General features: G+C 32.7%; 1 protein-coding gene and 1 long non-coding RNA gene across 2 annotated transcripts; both read left to right on the plus strand.

The window, feature by feature from the left end:
• Positions 1-2,723: 2,723 nt before the first annotated feature.
• Positions 2,724-3,899, plus strand: LOC129915174 (uncharacterized protein K02A2.6-like). Its single transcript, XM_055994645.1, has one exon. It carries the CDS (start codon positions 2,724-2,726, stop codon positions 3,897-3,899), a length of 1,176 nt encoding a protein of 391 aa, XP_055850620.1.
• A 10,886-nt stretch (positions 3,900-14,785) lies between these two features.
• On the plus strand, positions 14,786-15,593 carry LOC129913168 (uncharacterized). Its single transcript, XR_008771994.1, has 3 exons — positions 14,786-15,064; positions 15,153-15,285; positions 15,364-15,593. It is a non-coding gene; the product is annotated as an uncharacterized LOC129913168 (long non-coding RNA).
• The last annotated feature ends 641 nt before the right edge of the window (positions 15,594-16,234 follow it).

Consider the following 16,234-nt stretch of genomic DNA (forward strand, 5'->3'; position numbering starts at 1 on the left):
TCTTTTGTGAAGTGATAGAGCGGTCCCTCATCAGGTGTGAATGACAGAAGTGGTTGAGAGCATTCAATCTATATTTGGAAGCAGAGGAAATAAGCGACCCTAAAAAGAAAAAAAACAAACTGCTACACCTGGGTGGTCCTCAGTTGCAGGAAGAGATTTTTAATCTACCGGGAGCACTCATTGAAGAAGCAGAGGGTGAAGAAAATGACATCTTTAAGGTGTTGATTGAAAAATTGAATAATTATTTTTCGCCCAAAGAAATGCCATTTTTGAACGCCATTTGTTTCGTTCCTTAAAGGCAGATAGGGACGAGATTTTGACAAGTTTGTGTTGAAACTGAGAAACCAAGCTTCCAAATATGACTTCGGTAAAACAAAAGACGAAATTTTAGAAATAAACTTAAAGGATAAAATCATAGATGTTTGGGCGGGCAATGACCTGAAGAAGCGGCTATTAGAAAAGGAACGATCTTTGCAAGAGGTTTTAGATTTGTGTCATGCCTACGAACAGGTTAGTTCTGAGTCTGCGGCTATGATTCCTTCTACGTCAATGAATTCGAACATCAACAAGATCGGTTCAAGGACAGTGAATACTGCTTATCGTGGTGAATGTTTTAGATGTGGATCCAAGGGCCATTATGGAAATAGTCCTAATTGTCCAGCTAAAAATTCGTCTTGAAATAAATGTAAACGTGTTGGTCATTTTGCTGTCAAATGTAGAACACAAAGCTTCAAGCGAACGCAAGAAACAAAAAATGAATTTGAGACTAAAAGGCACCGTGTGGGAGTTTCTAAGATCCGTTTTGTTGAGAATCCTAATGACGAGGTAGAAGAACATAGTTCTGGGTATTTTATAGAGCACGGTTGCTTTAAAGTCACAGAAAGTGACAACATTACACCGGACTCTATAGGATCTTCAGAGGAATTGATCATGTGTCGAATTGGGGGAATTCCTATCACGATGATTATTGACTCGGGTTCTTGTTTTAACCTTCTGAGTGAAAAAGACTGGAAAAAATTAAATGTTGAAAATGCAACTATTTGGAATGTGCGAAGTAAGTCAGAAAATCAGTTTAGGGCGTACGCTGGTCAGGATTTACTCAAAATAAAAAGTGTTTTCGAAGCCACAATAGGAGTTCGAGGTGATTTTGATGTGATTTCTTTCTATGTAATTGAGAACGGAAGTCAATCACTTTTGGGCAAAGATACGGCTATTAAATTACGTGTTTTGAAATTGGGTTTAGAAGTCCACCAAATACAGTCCATTAAACCAAAACCTTTTCCCAAAATTAAAGGTGTGTCCATCTCCCTGTCCATAAACGAAGCAATTCCTCCTGTTCAGCAGCCCATGAGATGAATCTCGTCTGCTCTTGAAGAAAAGGTTAAGATTAAGATTCAAGAAGCAATAGATCTTGATATAATTGAACCAGTTTTGGGTCCCAGTTCATGGATATCACCCGTGGTAATAGTTTTTAAAGAAAATTGTGACATCAGACTTTGCGTTGAAATAGGGCGAGCCAATGCCGCGATTTTAAGAGTTAATTTTCCTTTGCCAACCTTCGACTCAGTCGTGAAATAACGGGTTTTATAACGTCTGGTGGAATCTATAGGTTTAAACGATTATTCTTCGGAGTAAATGCAGCCCCAGAATTATTTCAAAGAGAAATGGAAAAGTTGCTAGCGCCATGCAAAAATGTTCTTGTTTTCATAGATGATGATGTTGTGTTTGGATTGTCGGAGGAGGAACACGACGAGAGCCTGAAGATGGAACCTCGAGATCATTAAATCGAATGATGTCCTGTTGAACGAAGAAAAATGTCTTTGGAAAGCGAAGAAAAAAATTTTGGGACATATTTTGACTTCCGACGGCATATCACCAAATCCAGATAAGATAGAGACCGTCTTAGGTTTCAGAGCTCCGATAAACAAGGAAGAAACCAGAAGTTTTCTGGGTCTAGTGACCTACCTTGGGAAATTCATCCCTGACCTGAGTGATCTCTCGGAACCTTTGAGATGTTTAACTAAAGCGGAAGCAAAATTTATCTGGGGACCCAAACAACATGATGCGTTTCAAAAACTTAAATCGCAATTGGCGAAAATTCCAAAATTGTCGTATTTCAATCCTTGTAAGAGAATAAGGCTCATAGCTGACGCAAGTCCCGTAGCATTGGGAGCGGTTCTGTTCCAGTTCGAGGGGAATGAGCCTCAAGTTATTTCGTTTGCAAGTAAGAGCCTGTCTGATGTGGAAAGACGATATTCACAAACGGAGAAAGAAAGTCTCGCGTTGGTGTGGGCTGTTGAGAGGTTCTACTATTACTTAGCTGGCATTGAGTTTGAGCTTGTTAAGGACCATAAGCCACTTGAAGTCATTTTTAAAACATCATCTAAGCCTCCAGCTCGCATCGAACGTTGGGTTTTGCGGTTACAAGGCTTCAAATTTCGTGTCATATACCAACAGGGAAATTCAATATTGCGGATTCATTCTTCAGGTTATGTAATTTAGACCAGTCTCAATCTTTCGACGAACGATGTGAACAGAATATTTGTACCATCATTGAGGAAGCAGTCCCAAAAAACCTAACAATTTTTGAAATTTTGGAAAATTCTAAATCGGATCTTGAACTGCTGGAAGCCGTGAATAATCTCAAGACAGGTAATTGGAATACAAACAGCAACAACCGTTTTTTGGAGCTTAGCACTGTAGGCAATATTCTTTTGCGAGGAATGAAGTTAGTAATCCCGTTTTCATTGAGATCCAAAGTTTTAGAACTGGCCCATGAAGGTCATCCGGGTGAAACGGTCATGAAACGCAGACTCCGTTCAAAAGTATGGTGGCCACTTATCGATCGAGATGTTGAAAATTGCGTGAAAAAATGCTATGATTGCTTACTTGTCTCACGACCTATAAATCCAGTTCCAATGAAAAGACAACAATTCCCGGAAGGACCTTGGCTTTGCCTTGCCATGGATTTGTTAGGACCACTACCGAACCATGATTTCGTTTTTGTGGTCATAGATTACTATTCACGATACCATGAGTTAAAGTTTATAAGAAGAATTACCTCAAGTGTTATTATCGAGATACTGGAAGAATTATTCTCAAGACTTGGTTACCCGGAGTCTATTAAAGCCGACAACGGGCGGCAATTCGTGAGTCAGGAGTTAAAGGATTACTGTGGAAACAATAACATCAAACTAATAACTTCTCCACCCTATTGGCCTCAGGCAAATGGAGAAGTCGAAAACTTAAATCGCTCCATCTTAAAGCGACTTCAGATTGCCAATACGAAGGGCTTGGATTATAAAAAAGAAATCCTTAAATTCATTCTTATGTACAACGTTACACCTCACGGTACGACCGGAAAGGCCCCGTCAGAATTGCTCTTCAATAGGGTGATTAGAGATAAAATTCCATCTTTACATGATGTTCCTGGGGATCTTATGGATTCGGAAGCGAGGGATCTAGACTCCATTAACAAAGAAAAGGGTAAACAACAAGCTGACAAGGTTCGAGGTGCAAAGTCTTGTGACGTTAATGTTGGGGATAAAGTGGTGCTTAAAAATGTCATTTTTCCCAACAAGCTCACTCCCCAGTTCGGCCCAGAAATATACGAGGTAATTGAGAGGAAGGGCAGTGATGTTGTTGTTAAGAGCAACGATTGTACCTACAGAAGAAACGTTAATCACTTAAAGAAGATACCATTCTCGGATACAGAAGAAAATTCAGTTCTTATAGTAGATTCAGTTGCGTCACCTACAGTTACTCCATCGGAATCGGAATCCACAAACCAAGATAATCATCAATGTTCTCCGAAGCAATTACAAAAATCCTCAAACTTGAAGTTGCGGTTGGAGAAAAAAGGAGGGATGTGGAGACCTGTCAATGACAATGATGCGTAGATGGAGAGTTTCACATTCAGTCATGTTACAGCAGCCGAACCCAGAGGTTGTGCCTACTACAAGTTTTAATTAATATCACTTGTTGGCACAATATGAAAAAAGAATACAAAAAAACAAAAAGTAAACAAAAAATTAAATACAAGGGCCGAATTTTCTTACGTCTGATAAAAATGTCTGGTTAAACAAACAAACATTGGTAGGTACAAACGTATTCGAACAATGAAAAATATTTTATATTACCTATTGAAAGATAAAAAATGCATAAATGTATCTTTTTGTTTCTTTGAGAGATATGTTTATTTAAGATGGAAAAATCGGCTCTAAATCTAGATCAATAAATAGTTAATTGTGACAATTAATGGTTAATTGCGGCAATTAATAGTTTATTGTGACAATAAATAGTTTATTGAAAGTTTTTTTTGAAATAGAAATTTGGAATATCAATAAACAGTTTATTGTGCCAATTAATGGTTTATTGTGCGAATTAATTGTTTATTAAAGGTTAAGCGTTGTTTTGTGAACCATTTTATATTAGTAAATTATTAAATATTAAAAAAATCACAATAAACCATTTATTGAAAAGAAATTTAATAAAAAGTAAAACAAATTCTCAATAAACATTCATTCAAATACGGAAATAATTATAGCTAAATCAATTTTATTATTGAACACTTCACTGATGCAAGAAAAAATGCAATACATAAATATAAAATTGAATTGATCCACTCCACATACAATGCATTTATTAAGCATGTTTCAATTAAAAATGTATTTCAATATTCTTAATTGAATAAAATTTAGTTCTTAACACTTTGTTAAAACTTTTTCTTAACACTTTGTTACAACTTACGACGTTTACTCAGCACAAGAACGAAGAATAGACTGAATCGTTTATTCAGACAATTCTTTTGCGCTTGGGTAAACTAATAAATAGTTGTTTGCGTCAATAAACGTTTAATTGCGACAACTAACAGTTTGTTGGGACAATAAACTGTTTATTGAAAGTTAACTGTTTTTTGAAATTTAGATTTGAGAATCAATTAATAGTTTATTGGGACAACAAACTGTTTGTTGGGACAATTAATGGTTTATTGAAAGTTAACTGTTTTTTTGAAATTTAGATCTGAGAACTGTTTTTTTGAAATTTAGATCTGAGAATCAATTAATAGTTTATTGGGAAAACAAACTGTTTGTTAGGACAATAAATGGTTTATGGAAAGTTAACTGTTTTTTGAAATTTAGATTTGAGAATCAATTAATAGTTTATTGGGACAACAAACTGTTTGTTGGGACAATAAATGGTTTATTGAAAGTTAACTGTTTTTTGAAATTTAGATTTGGAAAATCAATAAATAGTTTTTTTTTATGAAATAAAAAATAAAAAGTAAAAAACTTCTGATTTTTAACTTTTTATTTCAAGATCAAATTTTTGAAATAAAAATCCATTAGAATTAGAGACAAAATACCATTAGACATTATTAATATGGGCCACTTCTTGTTATTTTTTGTTAAAGAAATCTATTCTATTTATGTTTCCAAGGACACACACAACGTAGATTTTTGTTATTATTTAAGAACGAATCAATTTAATTAATATTAATATCAGCAATTAAATTAGATTTACCATTTTATCTGTACAATACTGTACATAACTCTTTGATGGAGTTTGCATTTAAGTTTTGTAAGTTTTGGATATAGCTGGCTAGGTACGTATATATGTACCCAGTGTAAACTTAAATAAGCTCTAATTATTTAACTAAGCCTGTACAAAACTCGATTTTTGTTGTACAAAACTGTACAAAACTCGTAGATAATTTTAGATTTTTTTTTTAAATTTTGATACAATTTTAAAAAATGTCCGGGCTGAGGAAACGTTTCCCCAGCCCGGTACTTTCAATTGGCTATAACTTTCGTTGTACTCGTAAGCTTGTACAAAACTCCGCTTTGGTTGTACAAAACCGTACAAAACTTGTAAAAAACTTGTGCATACTTTTTTTTTTATTTTTTTTTTTTTATTTTGAGAAATGTCCGGGCTGGGGAAACGTTTACCCAGCCCGGTACTTTGAATTGGCTATAACTTTCGTTGTAAGCTTGTACAAAACTCGGCTTTGGTTGTACAAAACTGTACAAAACTTGTACAAAACTTTGGCATACTTTTTTTTTTAATTTTGCGATAGGTCCGGGCTGGGGAAATGTACGTATTTATTTAGCTTCAAGATTTTTTTTTTATAAACTTCTACGATTTTTTTTCCTATAATATCAGTCATCAAACTAAAAACCATACTCTTGACTTCGACTATCAATACCTCAACAACGGATCACTGTACAGAAAATTCAAGAATTCATTTAAAAACTTCATTCAATCCTCTACAAAGATACTAAGTTTACTTTGTTAAAAAAAATGTTTTTCTTACATTTGAGAACAATTTAGAAAAGCATCAAAATAGGAACCTAAAAGTTAAAAGTTTTCAAAAATGTTGAATTAAAAAAAAAAATTCCTACCACTTTTGGATACTACATTTCTTTTTTTGAAAAGTTTTGATTTTCTTTGGTTTATTCGGAATTTAATCGTTATTAGTAAATATAAGTTCAAATAAACTCGAAAGAATTTGATTTTTCTCATAAAAAGTGATTCGAATCATTCACAGCTGCAAAAATGTGGTGTTTTATTGGCTCAAAAGTTTAAACCCTCAGTACAGAAAAACTATTTTTGATGAATAAATCTGTAACTGAGCATATTTATTTCAGGTATATTAAGCTTCAATAATTAAGCCTTGACAGCTTTTCTAATTTTTTTAACAAAGAAAACTTAATACCTTTGTAGAATTAAATGAAGTTTTTAAATGTATTCTTGAATTTTCTGTACAGTGATCCGTTGCTGAGTCTCAACCTCGGTGATACGACATATAGAAATCAAGATATAAGCTTTTTTAACTAACCATATCAAATCTCTTCTTGGAGAGTTTTGAGTTCAAAATAACAAACAAAAAATTAAACAGAAAAGTCTCCAAAACAAAGCCGCTTAAAAAGCGAATATCTTGAGTTCTATTAATCGCATCGTCAAGATTGATGTCTTCAGACCTAGGGAAAATGGCAGAGCATTAGTTGATGCATAAAGAATATGAAATTGTGTGAATTGGAAAATTTATATATATATATATATATGAATTGGAAAACTCACATTTTTCAACCCCTTGAAAATAATACAAAGCCGCGATTTAAAACTCCCAGAAACTGCATACTCACATTTTGGTTATACCTCCACTCCAAAAATTTGCTGTGGGCTCTTAGACTATAATTATATTGGCGGCAATTTATTAAATAAGTAAGTGTACAAATTAATAAGTTGTTAAAATATGTATCTTTTTTATTAATAAATATAGGTACACTATTTTCAGAAAAGCCTGAAAAAGAAAACTTTAATAGAAATAGATCGCAAATTCATGATATGTGAACTTTTTTGTATACAATTTTGGCCTCCTTGCTTGGCATCCATTTTTTTTACTTTTAGGCCGTGTGTGAATGGAATCGTTTATTTCAGAATTCATTATCATCATTTTTCCATTTTTCCGAAATTTTTTTTTTGGAGATTTCTCATTTATGTATAGTTATTCATCTTCTGGAAAAAAAATAAGTATGTCAGACCCCCCCAAATACGAAAACTGAAAGAAAAGGGTTCAAAATATATGGAAATATTTCACCCGGTGACAACATTTTTGACTGCTAAATACAGTTTTACCAATTTTAAGTTATTTTGGCAGCAATCTTGACACGCACACCTATATCTATAAAAAGGTAAGGAATTACTCTATCTATATCTATTAAATTCATTAAAATTGAACTCAGGGTTCAAAAGTTATAGCCAGATTTCTCGCGGTGGTAGCGTTTTTAACTGTTGAATATATGACATTTTACCAGTTTTTAATTATTTTGTCAGCCATCATGACACGCAAGCTTAAAAATTATAGGTACATCAATGAAGAGGTAAAGATTTACTTTATCTACTGCTATTTTATTCATTAAAATCAGAAGCAGGGTTCAAAAGCTATAGCTAGATGAAAACAAAAGTTTTACCAACAAAAATTGGTTTATTTCAGAAACGACATAAGTCCGGCGACTTTAAAGGCTTAAAAACCCGCTAAGGCTTGAAAAAAGGTTTATATTTTTAAGGTTTTTAAATGCGTCTTTAGCTAGATTATAACTCGGCATACTCTAAATTTGAAGTGTTGTGGAGTTTTAACATAAAAAACAGTTTTTTGTTGCTCCTAAAAGTTAGTGCTCATGGACTTATGCTGTTTCTGAAATAAACGATTCAATTGCGTTAAATAGTTAACACCGTATAAAATTTTTGACACTATTGAGGTTAATAAAAAAAATTTCAGCTGTATGGATTATTGTTTAAAATTGTGTCTGCCTTTTTTTCTGCCATGATACTCTTTTTTAATAAAAAAAAAAAAAAAAAAAACAAAACAAAACCATCTGCAAAAAAAAATTTAACTCAAATTTAACCAGGTCTCAGAGCCCAATAAATTTTTAACAGCTGAAAAAATTTTTTTTTTCACCTCAAAAGTGTCAAAAATTTTACACGGTATTAACTATTTAACGCAATTCACACACGGCCTTACAACCAAAATAAAAATATATGTAGGTAGGCATGTTTTTGTTCATTATTAGATTAATCACAAAAAAATTTACTTCAATGCTATCATTTTGACAGCAAATGTAATAGATCTTGTAATAGAAGGGCAATTAGTTATACGCGTGTTTATTTTGATTATTGGTATACACACAAATTAACCCGACGGTAAAATTTAACCCGACGATACAACGTGTGTTTAGCGATTCATTATTGGTAAGGCCCTCAGAGTTTGAAATATTTTACTATAAAATAAAAACACAATTTCAGATAAACTTATTATTGAGCTGGCTAAGGAATCACCTATATTGTGCACTTTGCGATAAAAGCATGATATTTGCATGGTTATTGAACAGGATGACTGTTTCTATCTAGATCAACTTTGAATCAGCAATTTATTTTAAATTTAATTAATGCCACCAGCCACCAGGTTAGTTTTTATTTAAAGGCTTAAACTAAAACAAATAAATCGGACTTCTTCCGAGTCCCTAAAAATATGCTTTCTATTCATTTGGGTCGACCATACCTATAGCGTTCTTGTTTTCTGAACATATTTTTTTTTTTTATCCTGCCTGCACTTAGACATTTTCTGTCAAAAGATCGTTCTCCCATCCTACGTAACTTTTGCAAAAGGTGCTTATAACTTTTAAGCTTTATTCAAAAAATGGAAATCGTCTGCTCATATACACAAAAAAGAATAAAACTAAACGGATATTCTTCACTGACTCAACCCTCTCTACGTCTAATGATGTTTTCCATTTGGATTGCTAAAAAATAGGGACTCACCTTCGCAAGACTGCCAAGGCAAAGTTTCAATGTGATGGCCACTACCTGACACCCCTGTTCGTGAGTATATTCAACGGTAGAACACAAAAGCGGATTTGCTACAAAAATGTTTGGGCGTGAAATATTTTTTTGTTTGTAAGCGGGTTAAACTATGTTCCGCGAAGTTAATGAGAATGGTTATATTTTTCAACATTTTCGGCATAACTCGAACTTAAGATTTTCCAAAAAACGGTTTGCTTATAAAAATTATAAATACGATTTAAGTTTTCTCATGTTTTTTAAATAAAAATTGCATACTTTTGTGGCTCATATGAAAATCTATTTTTTATTTTTGTTTTCTAATCGATGAGTGATACAAAAAACTTTCGATTGTCAAACATCATAATTTTTTTCAGCTGCTATTTAATTTAGTTAAAAATTCGAATTGTTAACTCATTTTCAGCGAAATGAGAAATCAAATAAAATATGATTTGATTAATTAATTATTCCTTATTATTAACCAATATTTCAATAAACAATTTTCAGGGACTTTTCCCTATTTAGCAAGAACTGCTTGTAAGACCTGAGATTTTTAAATGCATACTGCACGCCACTACTTAGAAGGAATAGAAATAACCACCTTATTTTTTGAGAATAAGGTGATTATTATCTTATACCAGGGGCGAACGCAGAGGGGGGTTGAGGACGACAAGTTGTTGGAGTCCCGAAAACTCCTCGTATTTTGAACTTTTTTTTAGTTAAAATGCGAGGTTAGCAGCTCACTTAAACTTTGGTGAAAAATAAAAAAAAATAGTTTAGCGGAAACTCACAACAGAGCTGATATATGTAATACAAAACTAATTTTTATTAAATTTTTTGAAACCATATCCTCTCCCCCCACCCAAATTTTTCAAAAGTTGATAGAGGAGTATTTGCAGCAACCGTGCGTCGATTCGGAAACCATTCTTGAAGCAATGGACGTCGATGGGAATGGTGACGTACCTGCATTCGATGCACTATCTCTTAGATTTGTTATCAGACTGGCATTCATTGCATCAATAACAAGTTCACTTGAATTCATCAAACAATTGTCAATCAACAAATCGTCTTCTGGGCAAATGAAATGCGGATCTCTAAGATCGTCATCGTCACCGAAGTCATCTCCACTGTCAGTGTCTTCCCCACCTAAAATGGAGTCCATGAAATCTGCAACTTCATCATCTGTCATCATCGACAAATTTCTTAAGCTCCTTCGTTGCGCCATGTTGAAAAAAAAACCTGGTAAGAGCACAAAATCAATATTGACCTACATAAAAAAAAATTTTTGGTCAAATTTCATTCACTATATGATAGATAACACTTTTATCAACTCACCGCTATTTTTTTTTTAAATCGATCCTACAAAATTTACAATTTTTTATATTTCAAAAACTGTGTTTAGGAGAAAAAAAATTAATTCACGTGATTTCACAGCTTATTTTGAGCTTGAACTAATCTTTCTCGCGAATGTAACGGGCTACAACTAGTAAATAAAGACTAATGTTTATATCACCTTCTCGACTATAAAATGCATTGGCAGTTTTGGGGAAAAAATATTCCTTTAAGAATTTTAACTGATAATCCATACCCCGTCTAGAGGCGGGCGGAGGCATTAGAGGGTTAAATGGCCTGACAGCATAAATCGTTTGTATGTACTATAGTCCCTCGATAATGTGAATTAGTTAAAACAAGGCGTTTTCAGATTTTAGGGATTCACATTATTGGAACATTTTCCAATTCTCATTAAACTGAATAAATCAATCTTTATAACCAATGACATATAACACAATTTTATTTTTTTTTAAGTACATTTTTATCATTTATTGAAACCAGAAAATAATAAATAAATAAAATACAAGTAATTACGGGTAGGTACCACCTACGAACAATTTTATAAAATAAAAAAAAATCATTAGAATCTGTAGAATCAATTCTTTGTACAAAATTTATTTACATAAGACATAAGTCTCCATTCAGCCTGCAGCAGCATTCAATATTTCTTGTGATACCGTCGCCCTAGTATTGGAGTGCCGTATACGCCAAATTGCATTTTTTGAACTAGGTATGCAGTCTTATGTTTTCGAAGTTGCTCTTTTCAAATCTGAAGTTGCTCTGTCAAATCTATCCGTTTTTTTCTATCTTTTTTCGTTGCCGAGATATTAACTACTCACTATTGTTTTGACAAAAACAAGAAATTTTGGCATTTACGTCAAATTTTTCATGCAATGTAAGAAAATTTTGAGAATTGTTTTGACGTACGTTATGTTTTTTTTGACGTACGTGTACATATATGAATAAAAGAAACTTCTGATTTTCATGGCATATAAGGCAAGCTCATTTTGGACAAAAATTTTAATATTTTGAAAACTAAACGAATTACAGATGTCCAATAACATGTATATAAAAGACACATTTTAATTATTATATCATACTAATACATATATCAAAAAATACCAGCGGTAAGTTCTTTCGCAATTATCTTCCGAACATTCAAATGCGATTTCCCAAAAATGTAAAAATGGCGTATACGGCACTTCAATACTAGGGCGACGATATGTCTAGACATATAACAGTTATCCACTATCTGTGGTGCACGAACAAGAAAAACATGCATTCTTTTACAAACGAAATTCACATTATAGAGCTTAAAAATGAAAATTTTTGGCGATTCACATTTTAGAGAAATTCGCATTATCGGTAATTCACATTATCGAGGGACTACTGTATTACTTTAGGAAAACACTGTATTAAAAATCGACTTGTCATATAATTTTGCCTCCCACCTAAGAGGAGGGAAATGAACCACGCAATTCCCCTCCCCTCCCTGTTAAAAAAAATGCTTGTATTATAGTCCTCCACAGTACACATAATAAGGTAATATCTTTCGAACATTGTCAAAATTTATTTGTCAAAAACCGGAGACCTATATGTATGTCAGGTCGGCCTTTAATTTTTATATTTCAATCGTAGTAAACAGGAAATTTGTTATTGTTATAATTTATAAAATGGCATTTGAAAAAATTATTAATTGAAAAATCACCCCTACAACTTTAGTCCTTTGTAGTAAAACGTCAAAAAAACAACTTGCTCGCAGTTCTTTTTATTCTTCCCCCCCCCCCGCCCCCCCTTCCCTATGACACAAAAATTGCTTTAGCAACATGCAACTTACAACATGGAAAATTACCACATGCTACTTGCTGCATGCAACTTGCTACATGCAACTTGCCACATGCAACTTGACACATGCAACTTGCCAAATGCAATTTAACACACGCAACTTGCCACATGCAACATGCCACATGTAACTTGCCACATGCAACTTGACACATGCAACTTGCCACATGCCACATACACTTCACAAGTTACATGCTGAATGCCACATGTCTCGTGCTACTTGCCACATGCAAGATGCACTTGCACCATGTTTCATGCCACATGGTACTTGCCACATGGCACATGACGACATGAAGCATGCAACTTGTCACGTGTTGTGTGTTTTTTTGCCGTCCTGCGGCGTACTGCATTTATAAATACTAAAGTACTGCCAACTCTAAAGGTGAAACGACAGCCCTGCTGCTTCCTTCATAATCCCTTTGACATTCTTTTCAAAAAGTAAATTTTCATGGCTCACCGCCGCCGCCGCAAAAGAAGTATAACTTCAAAAATAGTTATAAATAACTATTTCTTTCTCTGAGTGTATGCTTAAACTTTAATACAAAACATAATGTATTTTTTTTCAAATATTCATAAACATATAAAATATGTTGTAAGATCCATCCCTGTCAAGACGACACGTCCCAACCACAACAAAACCACATTCCTCTAGCCTCAAAAGTTATGATTATCTATAGAATTTTCTATGATTTTGAATCCTGCATCCGAAAGAAGTTTTTTTTTTGAGAAATATTATAAAAGCATCCTTTTTAAAATTTTGTTTTATACCATTTTATTATCTCATAACTGAGGGCTATTCGTTTTCAAAAGTGATAAATATTTTATTTTGGTTTTAAAATATGCACTCGCACTGTGTTGTTTGTGCTTTAAACTTGTGTTCTTATTTTAGCCTTCGCTTTTTTTTCTATTCTGCTTCTGAAATAAGGCTCTGTAAAGTGGCGCATGTACTTGATGAAATCAATAAAATCGGAGTGTTTCTGAGAACTTCGGAGGAAAAGTCTTCTTTAACACTCTCGTCGAGGTCATAGTGTTGCTTATTCATCGCATACAAAATTAATTTAAGTGCAGTTCAATTCTGATCATAGCTAGCTCAATTATTCAATTAATTAAAATGTAGCGTCTATTAAGAGTACGACAGCATGTAACTGATAATTTATTTATTTATTTTCATTATTTAAAAAATTTCGACCTACTTAAACACTGTTAGATATAATATCTTATAATCTAGTGAGAAGACTGAGAAGTGCAGTATAATATAACAGATAAAACAGATTCAACAGATATGGTACCTACTTAAGCGAACTTTGAAAATTGAGGAGTGAATAAACAAAAAGCCGTATTTCCCTATAAACAAATTATTCAGAAATCGGAAAAAGCTGTGACAAAGTCAAATAGCCAAAATGAAAATTTTTTAAGTGAATGTACTTAAATAAAATAGGTGCTCTAAACCGACCCCATCATTATTTTTACAAACAACATCTGAAATTAAATTGCCCGACAAAATTCAATTTCATTTGTTTTATTAAAATACATTTAAAAAAAAAAGTTTAAATCGTTTGAACTGTTAAAAAAAATAGTTTTTTTTATACCTACCTACCTAAATAATTTTTTGGAAAAAAAATTTCAAATAAAATTGGTATGCCATTTTGTAGAAATCACTTATCATAATCAACATCTTAAACCAAAATTTCAAAAAAATTGAATGTCCGGTTTTTGAACATTTGATTTAAAAAAAAAATTAATAATGATTTTCAAACAAGTTTAACTCATTAAAAGATAGATCTAATTTTTTAATTTTTTTTAACAAAATTGTTGGAGCCGTTTTTGAGAAATTTGAACTTTACTAAAATCGGTATATGACAAGTATCTACCGTTATTTTTAGTAAAAAAAAAAAACGAATTGCAAAAACTCCTCTGGAGAGTCGCCAAATAACGCTACATACCAAGTTTGACATTCATCGGTCCATCCGTTTAGGCTGTAGCTTCGTTTACTGACAGACAGACAGACAGACGGACGTACTTCTGGGACCCACTTTTTTGGCATTCTTTATCATATTTTTTTTTGTACGAATGCATAACTTGATATATACCTACCTATATCGCAAGTATATGGAAAGTATGTAAAGTGTAAAGTTTATTTACTCCTCAACTGATGAGCTCACTGTCATTCCTGAGCAAACCGCATTGGAGCTGAGGTCATTTGAATTACATTTCCGCTCCGCTCAAATAAAAGTTTTTTTTTTTATTGTTTTTTCTTCAGTATTCAAAAAATTTTACTAGATTACAAAACTTTAAATCCGAATTTCTTAGGATCAACCAAGAATTTTGTTTTATTGAATGCATTCTCTGTCCTTAAAGCATCTAAATCACAAAGCTAAAAAAGAGCCAGGATTCCGCCCTTTAAAACTTTTTTGCAATGAATATGTAATTGGGGTTGAAAAAAATAAAAAAAATGGGTGAGATCTGGTAAAATAATTTAGTATTACGTGGTTAATTGCTTGAAAGGAAATTATGTGGAAGGACCACGAGACGGCGAGAAGGCGATGTGATGGTGAGTGAGAGAAGAACGAAGGAGTCAGTTGGAAATCCATTGAAGCAAATTTTATTTCGCTCATTAATATTTTTTTTTTTTTGTTCAGAACAATACAATCTAACGGGATTTAACGTGTTCTTGCTAGGGTTAATGACTTTTAGAATAAGGTATAAAAGTTCGCTTAGAACTGAATTGGCATTAATTACATGGTGTTAATGGATGGAGTTTAAAGGGATTAAGTAAGTGAAAAATGTTGCGTATACGCCACATTGAGTTGTAATGGTGGATTTTAATAAAAGTTTTCTGTTTTGTTTTAGCTCAAAGCACAAAGCCCTAGAGAAGGGGTGTTGGCAGTGGACATGACCTCCAGAGCATCAAAAATAATTTCGGCATAAAGGGAGGGTGTTTTTTACTTATAGATTAGGGTAGAGATGTATCTTGTATTATTTGCTTTGTTCGTCTAATATAGAAACTTTTTTTTCATTTACGTAATATTGCTGAAATGTGAATACATAATTAACATGAACATTGTCTACATTTTCTTATATTTTTACTGACTTATCACTTATGTTTCTGAAATGTATTCAAAAATTAAATTTTTGTGTTTTTGAAAATTTAGATATACCTACATTTCAATATTACCTTATGCGTCAAGGAAGTAATTTTTGACATAAACTTTGTTTGAAAAAAAATGATTTTTATTTTTAATGCGTTGATATTAATTTAACACCTTTGCCCACTAGAAGAGAAAGTGCAGGAATCATATAATTTCACTGTTATTAATAATGCATTGAATAAAAATGTATGTTTTTTTAATTTTTGGCATTAAACGTGTAAAAGGCGATTTTTGAAAAAGTCTGAAAAATAATGATTTAAATAGCTAAATCTCTAAAATTATAACAATTAAAAATCTGAAAAATGTTCACATGATGGCTACACTTATAAAGTATGAGTCTGTAAAGTTTTAAATATTTTGAGCAAATGGTTTGGCTGGAATTTAAAATTGATCGAACAAGGTCCAAGAAACCCCATGTTATTCCCATATAAGAAACTTCAACCGCTTGGCGACACAGGTTAGAATTAAGTTAGAGACTTGAAACCTGGGGAATATTTTTTTAAGCATACAAATTCTAATTATTTTAAAATTATTTTATTTTTTGACGTGATAACGTCTAATAAATCGATGAA

This window comes from Episyrphus balteatus, chromosome 3 (genome assembly GCF_945859705.1).
Source record: "Episyrphus balteatus chromosome 3, idEpiBalt1.1, whole genome shotgun sequence".
Classification (NCBI taxonomy): Eukaryota; Metazoa; Arthropoda; class Insecta; order Diptera; family Syrphidae; genus Episyrphus; species Episyrphus balteatus.